Consider the following 17,774-nt stretch of genomic DNA (forward strand, 5'->3'; position numbering starts at 1 on the left):
TACTGACTGCAGAGGCAGATGCCGACGATGAGGATGATGAGGGTGACGATGGCGGCGATCAGGGAGATGATAACGATCTGGCCCTGGTCCCCTCGCAGGTAGAACAGATCCACCCTCTCGCAGCGAGCCCCGGTGTAGCCTCGCTCACACCTGCCCCGCGGCACAAGGGAGGCAGAAGAGGGGGGGGAGTGTCCCAAAAACAGCCGTGGTGCCCGTGCCCCCCTCATCCCGCTCTCCCAGGGAGGACGGGCACGGCATCCCACCCCTTGCCGGTCACCAGCAGTGACTTACACACAGGCCGGCGCCTGCTCGGCCACGAGGAAGCGGCACCTCCCCTTGACACAGTAGTGCTTGTACTCCTCCGGGCACCGGGAGAAGTGGCCCTGCCGCCGCAGCTGCGTCCCGTTCCCTGGGGGTGCCAAGGACAAAGAATTCCCCCAGAGGGGTTACGGCTCCGCCCAGAAGCAGCGGCATCCCGGAGCAGCAGGTCCAAGCCTGGCCGGCTGCAAACAGCACGTGTGGCCTTGGCTTCCCAGCTCCGTGGAGGCTGCGCGGCTCTGCCAGACAAAACACCTGCTCCTGTGCCATCCCAGCCCGCTCCCCTGCACCGCCCAGCTCCCATGCAACGCCTCCGGCTCCCCCGAGCATCCTCACACCTCCACCTTACCTGTGCACCCCTTGGCCGTGTCGCAGGTGAGCCCCTCCGTGCCATGCCCGGCGGTGACGTTGGCGTCGGCGCTCACGCAGCTGAAGAATGCCAAGCCTGGAAAGCAGCGGAGGTGGCTCGGAGAGGGAGCCTGGCCAGAGCCCCGGCATCCCTGCCACAGCCCCACCGCAGCCACAGGGTGGGGACCGGCAACGGGCTCTGCAGCTGCGCCCACGGCCCCCCTTCCCTGGCAGCATCAGCTTTTCCCCAGGGCGAGGAGAAGGGAAAGCCGGTCCCCGCCTGTCACCTCCACCCGTCAACGCCCCAGCACAGGAGTCCCGGAGCCAGAGGGGCGGGTTTTGGGCCACACAGCCCTGCCTGCAGGCAGCCAGCTGCTCCTCTGCCCTGGGAGGATGCAGGGATGGATCCCCAGGGAGGTCCAGAATCATGGACTCACAGATTGGTTTCAGTCCGAACGGACTGTAAAGTACATCTTTTTCCGACTCCCCTGCCATAGGCAGGGACACTTTCCACTATCCCAGGTTGCTCCAAGCCCTGTCCAGCCTGGCCTTGGACAATTCCAGGGATGGGGCAGCCACAGTTTCTCTGGGCAACCTGTGCCAGGGCCTCCCCACCTTCACCGGGAAGGATTTCTCCCGGATATCCAATCTAAACCTGCCCTCTGTCAGTGTGAAGCCATTCCCCCAGTCCTGTGACTCCGAGCCCTTGTGACAAGTCCCTCTCCAGCTCTCTTGGAGCCCCTTCAGGCACTGGAAGGTGCTCTAGGGCCTCCCCGGAGCGCAGCGCGAACTGAGCCAGGAAAGAGGCCACCTTGGTCACCGTGGCCACGGGGCGAAACTGAGAGGCGGCCGAGCCCCGGCGCGTCACGGCGGCGGTAACCGGATCGCTGGCATACCAGCACTGACTCAGCACGGCCCCGCTCCCAGCCCGGCCCTCCCCAGGGATTCACCCCGCCGCGGTGGCACCCAGGGGAGCGGGGACAGGTCCTGCCTGACGGAGCAAGGTGCTAGGCGGCTCCCGCGAGGGTGACACGCCGAGGCGGGGGGTGTTCCCATCCCGAGTGGGTGCACGTCGAGGCCTCCCAGAGAGTGGAGAGCTTGCGCAGCCCAATCCTGGCAGCCTCGTCTCCTGGTACCTGTTTTCTCACCCGGCCCTTCGGCACCCTGGAAACAGTGAGGGGGGCTGCCCAGCCAAGCCTCCGGAGTCCCCCCCCCGTCCCACGGCAGGGACATTCCCGGCACACACGTCCCTCCTGGCTATATATAGCCACTGCCGCGCTAATGACGCGCTCCGGGTAACAGAGCTCCAAAAGAGCCCGGCGGGGAGGAGACGGAGCCCACCGGCCCCTCCAGCCCAGCGGCAGGGTGGGAGCTGCCTGGTGGGAACCAGGGATGAGCCACGGGGCGGCTTCCCCTCGGGAAGCAGCTGCGGGCGGCGTGGGCACGCGGCGGTGCAGGGAGGGAGGGAGTCTGACTTCACTCCCGGTGACCGAGTTCACAGCTCGACATGGAAAGATCCCCACCAAGATGAGATCCCCACCCTTATTGCAACCAGATGGGGAGCTCTGGCATCCTCCGGGCTGGCAGCCCCTTGGCAGGAGTGCCCTGGGGCAGCGCCAGCTCCTCAGGGAGGGGGGCTGTGCCCTCCGGCAGCCAGATCGCAGCACCCTGGAGCTGCGGGTGCAAACACCTTCATCTCTTTGATGCACAGAGAACCCGGCTCCACTATCTAAGGCTGCACTCCCTTCTGAGCAGCCAAACATAACCCAGGAGAGTATCCCAAACATCGGATTAGTTTGCTGTAACACCCCCACGTTCCACCGGGAAAGCCCAAACTGCAGGAGAGCAACCACCGAGGGCATTGCCTTGGTCCGATGGGGCACCCCAGCCCCAAAACAGGTCGGCCACCCTTAGTTTCCTCCTGCCAGCACAGGTTTGGCAGGTTCTGCCAAGTGCCGTCACCTGCCCTGCTGAAAGGCCAAACCCAACCTGTTCCCAGCGGAGAGGAAAGCTCCTTTGAAATTCCAGTGCTGGCATTCTCTGCCAGGGGGACATCAGCTGCCCAGCCCTACCTGTTGTTATCTCCTACCGGCCTTGAGTAGGCTGCTGCCTGCAGCTTCCTGCTTCCCAAACACTCAGGAACTAACACGGGAATGCTCACACACCTGCTGAATAGGTACTGCATCCCCCCCCGGCATCCCCCCTCCCCAGTGCTGCCAAAGATGGCAGAGGGTGTTTGGGCACCCGTGAGCACTGTCCCATCAATAGGTGGGAAAAGTATCCCACTCCTGCTCCAGGATCCAGCCAGGATACTCTGGCCCCAAAGGATGCAGGGATTCAGAGCCAAGGGGAGCACTGGAACGGAGTGCTGGGGAATTCCAGGATGAGACCTGGGGACGCATGGGAGACTCCCGGGATGGGACTGGGTAAACACCAGGCTGGGCGTGGGGGAAGGACTGGGATGGGATTGTCCGGGGGGACACAGGGAGTTACTGGGATGGAACTGGAGAAAACATCAGGGTGACAGGGTGAACACTGGGATGGGACAGCGTCAGCATCGGGATGGGGTGGGACAGCGGGGGATACAGGAGTGCAGTAGAATGGGACCGGGAGAGCAGCAGGGTGGGATGGGGAAGCACCAGGACAGGGGGAGCACCGGGATGAGACCAGGAGGCAGGTGGAGGATCACCAGGGATCGGGAAGCAGCGGGATGGGATGGGGGCAGCACGGGGACCAGAAACAGGACGAGGCCGGGACAGAAGGTGACACCGGGCTGGGACAGTGGGGGTGGCACCGTGCCGGGGCGGGGGGCACCGGGCCGGGACAGGAGGGAACACCCTCTGTCAGTATCTGGGTATCCAGGGACCGGGACAGTGGCGGGACAGGGGACCCCCGTGCTTACCGGAGGCGAGGGCCAGGCAGAGCAGCAGGGTACCGGGGCCGCCGCCCGGGGCCGGGGCCGCCGCCACCGCCTCCATACGCGCCGCCGCCGCCTGCCCGGTGCCCGGTGCCCGGCGGCTGCGGCGGGGCGGGACGGGGGCGGACGCTCCGGCACCGCCGCCCTCCTCCTCCTCCTCCGCCTCCTCCTCTTCCAGCTGCGCGGCTCCCACCCCGCCGGAGCCATCCCTTGGCGGTCTGGCGGTGCCCCCCCGGCACGTCCCCTCCCGTGTGTCCCACCCACGCGTGTCCCACGGACGCACGTCCCACCTCGCACCAGCCACGCCTGGCCCCGTCCTGCCGGGAGGCGTCAAGCAGATGCCTCACCCCAGCATCCCTGGGGATCTGGGCAGCGAGACGGACCCCTATCCTGCCATCCCGGGTTCCAAGAGGGACTCCGGGGCTCCCCTCCCCGGAGGGACGGAGGGTGTGCACCCAGGCCCAGCCTCACGTCCCCAGAGCCATTTATCCCCGGCCAGCTTGTTATGAAAAGGGAGATTTATTCATAGCAGGCAGCTATAAAACACCCTCCCAAAGGCCTTGGCAGGGGATGACGGCAGCTCCGAATCATCCTGCAAGGGGCTGTGCCTTGGCACGAGCCCTCTGCACGCTGGCCTTGGGGTGGTTTTTTTGCCTCAGAATGTGTGGGAGGATGTTTTCTGTCCCCCTGAGTGAAGTCTCGAGGAACAGGGGTGAAGGCGTCCCCCCGGGATGCTGGCAGGTCCCCTCCTGGCATCTAGGGATGCTCGATAGGGATGTGGCGCCACGGGCTGGTGCTGTCCTGGCTCCGAGGAAAGCAGAAGAATTTCGTCCAGCGAAGAGGGGCTCGGGCAGGGAGGAGAGGCGGAGCTGCTCCCTGCTCCGGGTCGTTACAGGCGCGAAAGGAAGGTGGAAATGAAAGACTGGAAAGAACGGGTGACCTCAAACCGCAAGCTGGCAGCTATTAATGCAAGTGCTGGCAGCCACCCAGCCATGCCATTTGGCTGCTGGCCAGGGGGTGAGCGAGCTCCCTCAGCCCTGCTCAGCCAAAAAATCCTGCCGCAAGCTCCGGCACGCCGGTATCGCCCGCCCCTCGGCTCGTGGCCACCCTGGCTCCCTGCCAGCTGCTCCCCAAAAGCAGGCAGGGGGTGATGAACCACCAGAGAAACGTTGCAAAGCTCCTGTGGGGACTTGGGCAAGACTGGTGAAACCGGCAGCTGGCACCTGGATGTGGCACGGGGCCACCTAAGAGGAGCTGACTTCATCCCGGTGGGGCGGGCACAGGCAGGGAGCAGGCAGGAAAAAAATCCTTGTGCCCACCAAGAGGAAACAGTGTCCCTTCAGCATCCTTCATATCTGGATATGAAGGCAGAGCCCCAAGGCAGGTGTCACCAGAGGCAACAGTTTCCAATCTCCGGTAGAAATGGGAAATGTCTGGCAGAAGGTATCCCCAGAAAAAGGTATCCCCAGAAAGGGACATCTCGCTGGCCGTGTGTCCTCTGCTCTACTGAGGTGACCAGGCAGAGGTGACCAGCAGATGGCAGCTGGAGCCCAAGCCTGGTGACCATCAGGGGTGTTCCAGGCCTCCCACAGCCCAGCTCTCAGCACCCCAACTCAGGTTTGGGGTTTTCCATCCAAGGCCATGGTGGGAAGCGGTGGCTGTGCCCTCTCCTCAAAAAACTCCTCCTGCCCATGGAAGCGTGCAACAAAAAATAAAGGGATGTGAGAGAAGCAGCAAGGAGATTATCACGCTGTTCCCACGGCACCAAGCTCCAGCAGCAATAACAGCATTATTTTTCCTCCTCTTGAGCAGAGGAAAGGTTTCAAGGAGAGCTGAGATATCGCCCAACACCATCCGCTTCAGGAACGCCAGCTGACTTGGATTTTGTGTCCTGCTGTTTTAGGCCCAGAGCCAGGATCCATCCGGAGAAAATGCCACACAATGCAATAGAATAGAGGGCTGCATAACCCTGGATAAAGATAGCTTGGCCACAGCCTGGGCTCCGTGACATCCTTTTCCATAGCAAGCATGCGAAAGCCCGGAGGTGATGAGTTCAGCCTGAAAACATTTCACCCGCAGCAAAGCACTTTCCAGAATGAAAGAGGTAAAAAAATGGCCCTCGTACCTCCTGCTGTGCCACAGGTGTCTCCTGGCTGTGTCCTTTGGGCACTGGGAGCTGCATTTTGGGAGCTGGTTTTGCTGTGGGAAGGCATTATATTGAATCAGGAGCTGGCATGGCCCTGAGGATGAAGGGGGACAAGTGGCAGTGCCACAGGGCACCCTGATCCCCCACCTGGTGCCACTGGCTGGGACAAGAGCACCCCATGCCCGGTCCTCAGATCATGATGCCCACTGACAGCGTGAGGCACTCAGCATCCAGTCATCCCAGGGCAGGGCGACTGGTCCCAGTGCCAGCACCCAGCACGGTGTTCCCGGTGCCTGGTACCCTACAGCCAGCTCCAGGTACCCACCGATGCTGCGGTCCCACACGCCCAGCGCCCCATATCCTCCTCCCGGAGCCTCCCCCGCATCCTCCTCCCGGTGCCCGGCGTGCCCCTCCCGCTGTCCCGGTGCGGGTCCCGCATCCCCGCCGCGGTGCCCGGGGCCGGCAGGTGCCGCTGTGGGCCGGGTGCGGGCAGGGGGGCGGCGGCGGTGGCGGCGGGGGCCGGACCGGGGCGGTGGCGGTGGCGGGGCCGGGCGGTGCGTCCCTCCCGCCGCGGCTGCCAGCGCCGCCGGCACCATGGGCTGCTGCTGCCGCCTCCTCCTCCTCGCCCTCCTCCTCCTCCCGGCAGGTAAGCGACAGCCGCCGCACCGGCGTGGGGACGGCGGGGGGACACACACCGGGGAGCCCCCGGGTGTGTGCCGGCGTGGGGACGGGGGGAAGGCAAAGCCCCCGCTTTGCCGGGGACGGCCCGGCTCCTTCCCGGCAGGATGTCCGGAGAAGGGTTCCGTAGAGCGACCCACCACCACTGGTCCCACTCACGCCCCCCAGGGATCCCCCAATGACGGCGGTGGGAGCGGGCAAGGGGTGTTTCATCCCTCTTTTCCTCATCCACTGCCCCACAGGAGGGTCCCCAGCCGGTTTCCCGGCTGCCCTGAAGGAGGACAACTTCATGGGACCACCAACATCTCCTCACGGGCACCCCCCTGCCCGGGCTGGTGCTCACCCCCAGCCCTGCATCCCCCTTCCCAGCGCGGTCACTGCTTTGAAGGAGCTTTTATGTGTCTCCCTGGCCTTGAGCGGAGGCTCCCGCACCCCCAGCTCCTGGTGTTTTCCCCACCAGCTCCAGGCATCTCCCCCCAGCAGCACCAACCTCCCCATTCCGCAGAAACACCCAGTTTGAAACCTTTTCCCCCACCGAGACGGTCAGAGGAGACAGTTCTGCCCCCGGCCGATGGGACAGCGAGCGCAGGTCACCCCGCCACCCACCCCGGCTGGGTTTTTAATAAACAACACGAGGAGCTGCCTGCTCGGAAACATGGAAAACACACTTGCATAACCGGGGACGCGCGCGAGGAGAAATCCATCGGGCAAAGCTGTCATTATCAATCCCTGCCGGCAGAGCACAGCGAGGGGACGAGGCAGCAGGGCCAGCTCTGTGCTCCCTGCTGTGACAGCCCGCAGCCCCTGAGCCACGTCCCCAAAACAGCAGCTGGGCAGGTCGCGGCTGCAGGACCCCAAACCACCACCCCGAACCACATCAGCTTGCGGGAAACCCTCCCCTGATAAGCGACCCCAGTGGTGCGAGGGGAGGGAGAGCCGAATGAATCCTTCTCCCTGTAAAGGGGGAGTTTGCCAACAAGCTCCTGTTTCTTTCTGCGCTTTCCAAGCAAATGTATTAGGGAGGGATAGGGATGAACATTTTGCTCCGTGGGGATGCTGGGGATGCTGCTCTCTCAGGCTCCTGCCTGGCCCAAATTTGCCCCCAAAGCAGCCAGCCTCTGCCAGGAGCCAACCTTTGGGGTTGGGAGGCGGGTTTTTCCCAGCGCCCGGGCCAAACCCGAAGCTGTTCCCACGACCATCCCTCTCTAAAGCACCAACGCCAGCGAGGCTTGGCAGAAAAGCCGGGAAAGATTTCCCTGGACCGTGGTCCCGTGGTTCTCAGGCTGCTCCCCAATGCCCCCAGAGCATCTTTCAGATGGTTTCTACGACTTTTTTTGTCCCCATAGAAATAATTCTTAAACGTATATATGTCTATCACTTGGGAGGAAACACAGAGCATGATTTAAATACGCTTCGAGCTCATTCTTCAGGACTTAGTGACAGCAAGGACGTCACTGGGCAGGAGTAAAAGAAGTCTGGGCTTTGCCTGGCCACGTAATGAAATAACAGTGTCTCGCACAGGGAAGTTTTGCTCCTGTTATTACTCCTTACTCGGGATGTAAATTCAAACCTGCTTTGCTTTCCTGAGATGATGCCTAGCCCTGAGCCTGCTCTCCCCTTCAGCAACTCCCCCTGTGCCCCAGTTGAGACATTTTAAAGCACCTGCAAGAGGCAGCTCTTGGCTTTAAAGGTTTCGAGCGCTTCTTCATGGAGACTCGGGGTGGCAAAGCTGCTTTTTGGGCACCTGGGAGTCTCAGGGACTGTTTTAGGCTGCCGTGGAGGAGGTAAAGCTTTGAGCATTCCTGTCTCTGCCCCTCCCCGGAGTACAGGAGAAATGGGTAGTTAATTATCCCCTCTCCCAGCCCAAAGGAACAATCTGCCTGTAATACCAGAGGATGCTCCAAAATTCCTCTGCCGAACCCAGTTGCTTCTCCTCATGGGAAGGGCTGGAATGGGGCTGATGCACGTTGAAAGCTGCACCTAGAAGCAGTAATTAGCAGCTGGCCAGGAAAATTACGGAGCTGTTACGTTGTCACTTGGGCAGAGCTGCTGTTTGCAACATTCCTGGCTGGCTCTGAAGTCATATCCAAGATATTCACCTGGGAAAAAGTTCTGTGAGGTGTCCCAGGCGGGCAGGTCCGTCTGTCGTCCTCCCAACCACCTAAAGATTCCTCTTCACCTTCTTTTCTGCTGTAATTCCGTTGCAGCTTCAGGATCAAGGGCCTCAGGAGTTGAATAATTAAGCAACACTTCGCTTTGGGGGGAAATACCATATTTTCTTTGTGTGGAGGGTGGGTTTGTTATGCCACCAACAGTCCTCACCATTGGGTTGGGATCATGGGGCCTGAGGAGAACTTGGGCACCCACCCCAGGCGAGGAAGGAGTTGCTCACAGGGACTGTTCAGTGTGCAGGCAGCCATGTGGATTTTAAAAGTTATTTTCAGCTGGGAGGAGCAGAGGCTGCCAGATTCCCCAAATCCCCAGCTTTTTTATTTAGCCACATGGATTTTGCTCTTGCCTTTTGCAAAAGCCGGGCTGTGCAGCTCCAAGAGATGCTGCTACATCCGGGGAAGTGGATACTGATGGAGCAGCTCGTCAGTAGGATGAACATCCCCGGGGTGTCCTGGCCAGCTGCACGGCTGGGACAGAGCCTCAGGATGGTGAGGGACACATGGATACAGCACATGGATTTCTACTGTGGAGCTGTTTCTCTTAGCTACATGAAGCCTCAGAGCAATTAGCCCTAAAGCACTTAACGACCATGCAGCAGAATAAAACTAATCACGCAGGAAGCCGGCTCGGCTCGCCAGTAAATCAGAGCAACTGCAGATTTATTTGATCTGACGGCCTTGGCTTCTTTGCAGCATCAGGGAATAGCTTTGCCTTTTACCTGTTGGTGTGTGTCTGGCCCCTGGTTTTCTCCCCTTGGTCTCTTCCTGCTCTCTTTACGCCGTCACCAACAGAACCTGGCACTGAAAGCAGAGGTGATGGAGCAGGAGGCAAGGGAGCAGCACGTCGCCCAGGGGTGCTGCTGCCCACATTATGGGTCACCAGCACACGCATGCAGTGCTGGAGCTTTGCTTCAGACCTCAGGAGTCTCCACGTTGGCTCTGGTTTACTAATTGAGGCCCAACAGCAGCCAGAGGTATCCCCAGGAGCTACCGTTTCCCATTACTAATCCAGCTGGGTGTTCCCTCTGTGATGGCATGTAAAAGGTTTGGTGGGTGTGAGACAGAGCTTAGAGCCTGCAGAGCTGCTCCCAAGCCTCCTCATCATCCGTATTTTTGGCGGATAATGAGGCAGAGCTCCACGACAGCACCCTAGAAAAAGAAAGACACAAATGAAGGGCCCAAAGAACCACCACATCCTCTGTGTTCCTTCCCCTGTATCAGTACAGAGATCAGTCAGACCCCTGTGTACTGCAGATGGGGCCTCCAGCCAGGCAGGAGAGAAGTGAACGTCACCAAACCCCAAACTGCGTGGTGACAGGGAAGGTGAGGCAGTGCAGGGCTGAACAGCTGGAAAAACTAGTTGAACCCAAAGCAAAACCGAGTTTTGTTTAGTCCCAGCCACCAGAAGGAGAGCTTTTGCCATCCACAGCCAGATGGTACCGGTTTTACAGTTAAAAACCACAGTGAACATTACAGCTGAGCATGAACAGGGAGGAAGGGAACTTGCAAAGAAAGCAGCACAAGGTATGGGAATCCCTGGCCACAGAAACCAAAGCCAAGGCAACAAGGTCGTGAACAGGAAATCCTTATATTTAAATATAGATTGTTTTATTGCTCTGCATCACTTAACCTGGTTATAAACCAACACACACTGCAGGACCAGGGGTGTCGGGGCTGTTCTGTCATCAGCACTTGGTGAGGACCAGCATAACACAGGACCTGCAAAAGGTTCTTTTGTTAGGTATTGTCTTGGGGTTTTTTTTTTTGGTGTTTGCCCCAAAAACAGCTGCTGAGCTGATAAGCTGATACAGAAAGTGGTACCCGATCTTGCTGCAGAGGCACACCATGAAATGGGTGCTCAGCAGATCTCTGTGTTCCAGGGGCTTGTTTTCATCCTGTTGTTGTATTTCTCGTTCAGAACAGGTGGCTGGATTCCTTGTTGAAGCACAGTCAGGATACGCTGCTGGCAGGCGGAATGAATAATATTCATGTTATGGAAACTTGCATTATCCCCGTGGCCTTGGCTGCTGCAGGAGCACCCCTGACTGCAGCTGGGGCTTGGGTGCCTTGGTTAATTTGGGCTGAGAGCAGGGGTGTGGGTTAGATCATGTCGATCTTCTGGTGGTTATGTCAAGCACAGTGAATTCTGGCTTGTTAAAAGCTCTATCTCTGCCTTATCAGTGGATGTTTGTTTGCTCCAGCGAGGCTGCTCCATCTGATGTCATTCACTCAGCCTGGAGATGTCCTCCAGTGGCTTTTTATGCTGCGTTTCAGCAGGCAGAGCAATTGAGGATTTGCTGCAATGGCTTTTGGAGTGCCTGGGAAATGCGTTGCCCGGGTCACGCAGCCCTTTCCCAAACAGAGCATGAGAGGTGCTCAGCTCCCACAAGGGCAAGACCTGTCCCTCTGTGGGGCTTCCAGGAGCCAGGAGAGCAGCGTGGCAATAGGAGAGGGAGACAGTCCATCACATGGATGGCTCATTCCTTAGGTTGGCGGGTCATAAGGGTTAATATTCCCCAAAGCAGAATATTAGAATTATTTGGCTTTGGGTTGTTCTTTCCTCGGCTGTTTTCCGTATTTCTAGTGAAGAAAACCTGGAAAAAGGACTTTCCAAAGGTCCCGTGGGGCTCTGAAGTGTGGCCCTGCTGCTTTCCCAGGTGGTTACCTTGTCCTGGCAGCCCCCTGCCTCGGCTCTGTGCTGGATTCCAGCGGGGTGGTCAACTGCCTTAAGTGAATTAGATGGGCAAATTCCTCAGGGCTGAGCTATGCTCGGCATCCTTTGGGAGCTAACATCCCTCAGTCCCTCTGACAGCCCCTGGTTGAGTTTTTTTAGCCACTGGATGTGGTCTTAAAAGGAGTTTTGTAGTTGTTTGTTTTGTCCCTTATTCCAGCGCACTGCTCTGCTTCCTGCTCCCAGCAGCAGCTCCTACAGATCAGGTGTTGGGGAAACAAGGAAACACCCTCCTTGGCTTTTCTTTTTCCCTTTGATCTTCTCTTTCACATGTGATGGTAGAGGACAGGGCTTGCAGTTAAACTGGGTTCTCTCTGGCCCTGGGGACAGTCATCAATCCATGGCCAGGTTGTCCATGAGCTGGGTGGAGTGACATGGGGGCATGTGGATCATCCTGATGCAGTCCTCAGCCTTTTTATCCTTTCATCCTGATTCCAATTCAGAAGCAGCCTGCCTTGCCTCTAGGATTGTGGCTGGGATTTCCTGGGATCATGTGCTCTAGGTGAGAGCTGGACCCCAGGGGAGTCCACTGGGCTGGGTCCCAGATCACCTGGTGAAGCAGATGGCTTGGAAAAACAAGAGGATGGCCCAGTGCTGGCACAGGCAGGGATTGCTGGTAGGGAGAGACAGAAAACCAGGCCTGAGCTGAGCAGTGTGCTGCCTTCGGTTGTGCTCTCTCTCCTGGGAAGTGTCGTTGTGACTTGTGACCTTCTTGGCCAGGAGCACCCAGCCAGCAGCCAAGGATTGTTCCTGCATCCAGTTCTGGCTCGCCCTCTGAATTTATACCCCCTAGATATTATCGGAAACTTCCTGACTCATCCAGGCCTGCAGCACTGCCAGCTTTCCCAGCTCCCTATTGGTTTGCCTCCAAAGTTCAAGTAGATCATGGGAGCTCTGCTGACCCCAAGCAATTTGGGACATCAGGGCGGCTTTGCCCAGAGGTTGAAATCTGTCCTCTGTCCTAGAGAGCCTGGGAACATCTACATTTACAGAGGTGACAAACTTTCAAGGTGCTCCCAGCCCTGGGAGGATCTTGATGGTCATGCTGGGCTGCAGAGGCTGCCTGGTACCTGTTGGAGAAATTGGAATGTCCAGGTGTTTTGGAGCAAGGACTCTTGAAACACAGATGGATGCTGAACCTTGATCTGAAGGATGCTTGCTCCAGGCTTCCCTGCCACTGTGGTGGTCTGGAAAGCCAGGTGGCTTATTCAGTAACCAGATTCCAGCCTGTCATCCATCTCCTCTCCCTTATCCTAAGGTTTATTAGCCTTGTGTCCTCAGCCTGAGGAGGGTGAAAGCTCAGAGACATCTCCAAGTGCTTATCCCTGAGAGAAAAGAGCAGCCACAGCCTCAGTCCCACCTCCAAGACCCTTTTCCTTGGGAAATGGGGCCCTTCACTTAGGCATCCACAGTACCAATGAAGAAATTTTGTTTCACCAGTGCCACATCCCACCACAAGACACTGAATGGTTTTGTCCTCCACACTCATATAATTAGTTCATTGCAGCTGGAATGAGTTCTTGCTCTTCCCAGTGCTGGGTTTGGGATGCTCTGGGGGTGTAAATAAATGAATAGATGGAATAAAAATGCCTCCCAATGTCACGTAGTGCTGGCACACTCTTCCCTCACCCCAACCATACTGAGGGAGCCAGCTGCCAGTGCCGGACCAGTGCTGAGTTCAGGCCTAGAAAGGGGGAGAAAAAAGCCCCAGCAGTCAGCTGGTGGGGACAGAGGAGAAAATGACTCATCTTCATGCTAAGAAGTGGAGACAAATGAATGAATGCACAAGGAAATGGGGGGAGAGGAGAAAGAGGCGTCTTGTGTTATCATTCCCAGCTGCACGGTGGTTGCTGCGAGGAGGAGCTTCCTACCCTGCTGCTGAGTGGAGATGCTGGAAAGATGGAGGGGGTGGTTGGGAATGAGGGGATTCCAACCTTGGGGAAAAAATGGGTGTTGATTTATGCCAGGGCAACTATCTGGTTTAAACCTCACCTCTAGGTACACAACTCCATTTTCCACCTCTTTATTTTAGATGGTTCGCAGCGTTTTAAAAACAAACTTATTTCCAGCTTAATTCCTCAAACCTTCAGTACTTCTCCACACCTCAGGTCACCCCAAGGCCTTCCCTGTTTTTGATATTTCTTTGTCTCACTCCTAGGACTGGGTGATGACTCCCCAGAATCACCCCGGCACCCCATCAGCCCCCCTTTCCTCTGGCAGGGGATCCCAGTGCCACCAGACTCCAGGGATGCCGATGTCCCCACACCAGCTCCTGGCCAGCCCTCCCTGCCCACGCCCACGGGACCTTCTGGAGATGAGATGTCCTCCGGGCCAGTGGAGGGGGCTGGCCACAATGCCACCCCTGTGGCAGCACCATCCCCTACTCCCGTCTCCGCCACCGTGAGCTCCATCGCCGTGACAGACAGTCCCTCTGCCTCCTCCGACCCCATCTCGGTGCCACCCACCTCGGAGACAGCCCCAGCTCATCGGACAGCAAATCCTGCCAGCTTGGCAAGAAGCACCGTGGATTTGGGGGCAGCTTCCAGCCCCACGGGCACGGCTGCGTCCTCGTCCTCTGCCTCCCTTCCCACCGGCAACCCGGACTCAGTCTTGTCCCCAACGCCTGTCCTGGCGAGCCCTGGCACCACCCAGCCACCGATGCTGACCGAGGATGTCCCTTCTCTGGGCACACTGGCCATGGCATCGAGCCTGGCTGTGGAGCCAACGTCCCCCCCAGTGACTGTGGTGAGCCCCAGCGCGGCCGAGGCCACGGCCTCGGACAAAGCCACCGGAGTCACCATGGAGGAGGTGCCGCGTGCCTTGAGTGCAGGTGAGCATCACCCCTCCTCAGAGACACAGTGCCAGCCTCGGTGTGCTCGGACAGGAGGGGCAGACCCCCCAAATTGGAAGGGAAGGGGTGGTCAGCTTCCTGGGAGCATCACTCAGCAGCGTTCCTGGAGGGGCCCGTGTCATCTGCTCCACTGGCAGAGGCGGGGAGTTGTAGATGACAAATCTCGGTTGCCTGGAGACAGGAACAAAATCCTTAGTTTTGTAAATTTGCCTTGAAGTGCTTAAGGATGAGAGGAAAGGAGTGGTTGGATGGCGGGTGCAGCCTGGGTTAGGGTGATGCAGGTTTTTCTCCTCCCTCCTGTTCACCTCACTAAGTTGATACCCACTTTTCCCTGTCCCCTTCTGTGAGCTCGGGTAGCTGAAAAGTGCTCCATAAGGTCAGAAAAGAGAAGGATGTGGAGTATTTTCCAGCCTTGGCTGCCTGGTGCCGGGAGGAGCTTCAAGGAGTGAGTCCATGGTCCCCAAGCAAAGCCCAGCTGTGTTTTATCCCCAGTTCTCCTGACTTATGTGAAAGGGGCCATCACAAAAATATAAGAGTGCCCTGCATGCTCTTTGGGAAGCAGTGAGGGAATATTCCCCCTACCAGAGATGGCTGGCACGGGTGTATTGGGAGCAGCTGGGGTGTGAGGTGAGCGCCACAGAGCTGGGATTTGGGGAGGCTGAACCTTGCCCTTTCTGATGGATCATCCACAGGGAGCATCGTGGCCATAACCGTGACCGTCATCGTGGTGGTGGTGCTGGTTTTCGGGGCAGCAGCGTACCTCAAGATCAGGTAAGGCTATTTTTGGGGTGCCCCTCCCCACCCCCGAGGCTTCAGCCCCTCTCACCATCACAAGGGTGATGCTCAAGGGCAAAGCCCTGAGGAGATGCCGTCCCCAAGCACGGTGGGGTGATGTGTAGCCTCTGGTCCCAGCACGGCTGCGTTTCCTACCCCTTCTATACTGGAAAGCAGAGTTTTAATTCCTCGTTTTACAAGAGCCTCGCTCAAATGCCAGAGACACTGCTCAGCATAGCCATAACCAGTAATTATCCCTTGGGAAAGCTGCTGCCGTGGGTCTCGCTGTGACTGGGACAATAAACAGCAGCACAGCCCAGCGCTGAGCATCCCTAATGAGGCTCTGCTGACAGCTGAGATGAGCAAAGGTCTTGTTTTAATTCCCTGCCCTGCCTAGTCTGGTTCAACAAGGGCAAAATCCAGCCTGGACTTACCTTCTGCCCTGGTGCTTCCTCTTAAAATATCCTTGCACGAATAATTCTTCAGCCCACGGTAGAACAGCTAACAAACCCCCAATTCAATAGGTTTGCTTTCCCTGGCAGGCACTCCTCCTATGGAAGGCTCTTGGATGACCACGACTACGGCTCCTGGGGCAACTACAACAACCCTCTCTACGATGATTCCTAGCAGGGATGAAGAAAAAAAAGAAAAACAACCCCACAAACCCTTAATTTATAAGCGCTTCTGCAGCAGAGCATCCGCTGTCGAGGAGATGCTGCCAGGGGCAGGAGCCCCTGCCATGGGCAGGATCACGGCGGGTCTGGTGGAGCACTGGAAGAGGAGGGAGGGTGTGCAGTGTGCCAACAATAAACCTGAATTTTGGCCTTTAATCCTGGGGCACGTCAACCACTTGTCATAGGCAAGGGAACCCAAATTCCCCAGGGGGAAGGGATGGGGAGGTCGAAGGAGAGGATGGAGGTTCAGCCAGTGCCGTGGCACCCTTTGAAATGCTGCTGCTCTGTGATTTTGGGGGGGAATGGGGGGTTGCTGAGACACGGCCAGCAGTGTGCAGGGGTCTCCTGTGCTTTCACTTATCCCTTTCCCTAAAATCACTTCCCTGTGTTGCTCTGCTGTGAAATTCTTTGCCTTGTCTCACCAGGACCACGAACAGTTACGGGGATGCTCAGTCACTGCTCCCTCTCTTTTCCTGTAGGTGCTTCTGTGCAGGAGCTCCTAATTTCCTTTTTTCCCAACTTAGTGGTGGGGGTTTTGTCCCAAACACAGCCTGGGAGCCCACGGGAAGGTGTACTGACCACCCATTTCACACATGTGGCTGCTTGCTCCACAGCTTTGTTTTTAATCCTTAAAAATCTTGGCTGCTAAAATACAGCGGAGTGTCCTTTTAATCTCCAATTTGTGTTCAGCTTTTAGTGTGCGAAGACTGTGGGTGGCTGATGGCAGGGTTGGTTTGGGAAGAGGATGCTCAGCCACTTCTCCCTCTGGCTAAATTCCCTGGCAGTGGAAAGCAGAGCCCTCGGACTGTGTGACCTTAATAAATAAACCGGCGCTAAATGACGCTGCAAACTTTTGGGGTGTCCCAGCACGGGCTGGCAAACAGGCTCTGCTGCTCGCCCTGACTCCTAAATGGAGCATCCCAGGAAACATCAAAAGCTTGGGGCGTTCCCATGATTGCTTCCTGCAGCAGATGCATCATCTCCTGATTTCCATCATGGGAGTGTAATAAATGCGTCCGGCACCACAACAGCCACCTGGAAAGGTCGGGAGAAACAAGGGCAGCTCCTCCAAGCTCTGCTTCCCAAAGGGAAGTGCAATTATGCTGCATTTTCCTTTTCCTCCTGAGCCTTTTTTAGCCTGTTCAGTGGCCCATCCTTTCACCTCTGCCGTGAATACTGAGTGTTCCTCAGTCTCTTTTAGTTCAAACTCGGTAGAAGCAGGAAATGGTTGTTGCACCTTCCAAATACAGCCAGTCTGGAAAACTCTTGGGGCTGGGAGCACACACAAAGGGCAGTGCAGGCTCCGAGGATGCTCAGGATGGGCAAAACTCCCTTTCACCTTTTGGGCACCCAAGAAGCAGCGAATTAGGTCACCTTGGTTAAAATAAAACACAAACTGAGTAAAAAAATCAGCACCCTTCTTCTCTTGAAGCAAATTGGGTGTCGTGATGCTGCGCTTGCCCTCCCCAAAACCCCACAGAAAAGGTTCTCCCTCACTCCTTGTGATCTACAACTCATTATTGTCCAGGAACAGCAAAGAGTTGGCATTGAAAAAAAAAAAAGCCCTCCCCAAACTATTAAAAAAATCACTCACTTTGCTCAAATGCTGCTGCTAAAACACAGGAGGGAATAAAAGGAGAAGAAAAGCTGTCACCTTTGCTTAAAAATATATAACCCCCAAGGGAATAAATTCCCTTTTCATGAAAGAGAACAGAAATGGGGTGTCAGCTTTCCTGATGAACCCTGTGCCTGGGTGGTCAAAAAGAATGACTCTCTCTTGCCTACAGTGCAAGGAAGAGGTTGTACGTATTTTTGGGGGTATCCTACGGTGAAAATAGATTCCTTGGCTTCCCACAAGTGCCCGGGACCAGAAACCATCCCCAGTGCCCTTGTTCACAATGCAGCTGCCCTGTGACGTGGATAATGTGGACATGGATAACGTGTTTACATCTACAGGACTGTTTGCCAGCACGGGCCAAGGCACGGGACAGCCTAAAGAGTAACAGATGTATTGGCCAAGTGGAAAAAGCACTTTGTTTGGGGGGATGATGCCCTTAGAGGGAGGATGCCTGTGTTCCAGGCAACGGCTGCCCTCTCACATTCCCACCTCAGACCCTCTGGCTTACCCAGGGGTCCCTGTCCCACACTATTATAACAGGGAAGAAG

General features: G+C 57.3%; 2 protein-coding genes across 2 annotated transcripts in view; one reads left to right on the forward strand and one right to left on the reverse strand.

Moving 5' to 3' along the window:
• Positions 1-3,644, reverse strand: part of BTC (betacellulin) — a 4,626-nt gene extending 982 nt beyond the window's left edge. Inside the window, exons 1-4 of the mRNA XM_027658903.1 lie at positions 3,569-3,644; positions 668-763; positions 292-409; positions 4-150 (exon numbers count right to left, since the gene is read on the reverse strand). Coding sequence (XP_027514704.1) covers positions 4-150; positions 292-409; positions 668-763; positions 3,569-3,644 — 437 coding nt within the window. The remainder of the gene's footprint in view (positions 1-3; positions 151-291; positions 410-667; positions 764-3,568) is intronic.
• A 2,640-nt stretch (positions 3,645-6,284) lies between these two features.
• On the forward strand, positions 6,285-16,282 carry PARM1 (prostate androgen-regulated mucin-like protein 1). The gene is made up of 4 exons (XM_027659013.1): positions 6,285-6,375; positions 13,468-14,139; positions 14,853-14,931; positions 15,477-16,282. The coding sequence occupies exons 1-4, from the start codon at positions 6,324-6,326 to the stop codon at positions 15,559-15,561; spliced, it is 888 nt and encodes a 295-aa protein (XP_027514814.1). The 5' UTR covers positions 6,285-6,323; the 3' UTR covers positions 15,562-16,282.
• The last annotated feature ends 1,492 nt before the right edge of the window (positions 16,283-17,774 follow it).

Source organism: Corapipo altera, unplaced genomic scaffold (assembly GCF_003945725.1).
Source record: "Corapipo altera isolate COAL_440 unplaced genomic scaffold, ASM394572v1 255, whole genome shotgun sequence".
In the NCBI taxonomy this organism is placed as follows: Eukaryota; Metazoa; Chordata; class Aves; order Passeriformes; family Pipridae; genus Corapipo; species Corapipo altera.

Excerpts from the sequence above, each read along its gene's own strand:
- PARM1 (XM_027659013.1), top strand. The coding sequence starts at position 6,324 with ATGGGCTGCTGCTGCCGCCTCCTCCTCCTCGCCCTCCTCCTCCTCCCG. Across the intron at positions 6,376-13,467 it reads CCTCCTCCTCCTCCCGGCAG|GACTGGGTGATGACTCCCCA; the intron begins GTAAGCGACAGC and ends TCTCACTCCTAG. Across the intron at positions 14,140-14,852 it reads GCCGCGTGCCTTGAGTGCAG|GGAGCATCGTGGCCATAACC; the intron begins GTGAGCATCACC and ends GATCATCCACAG.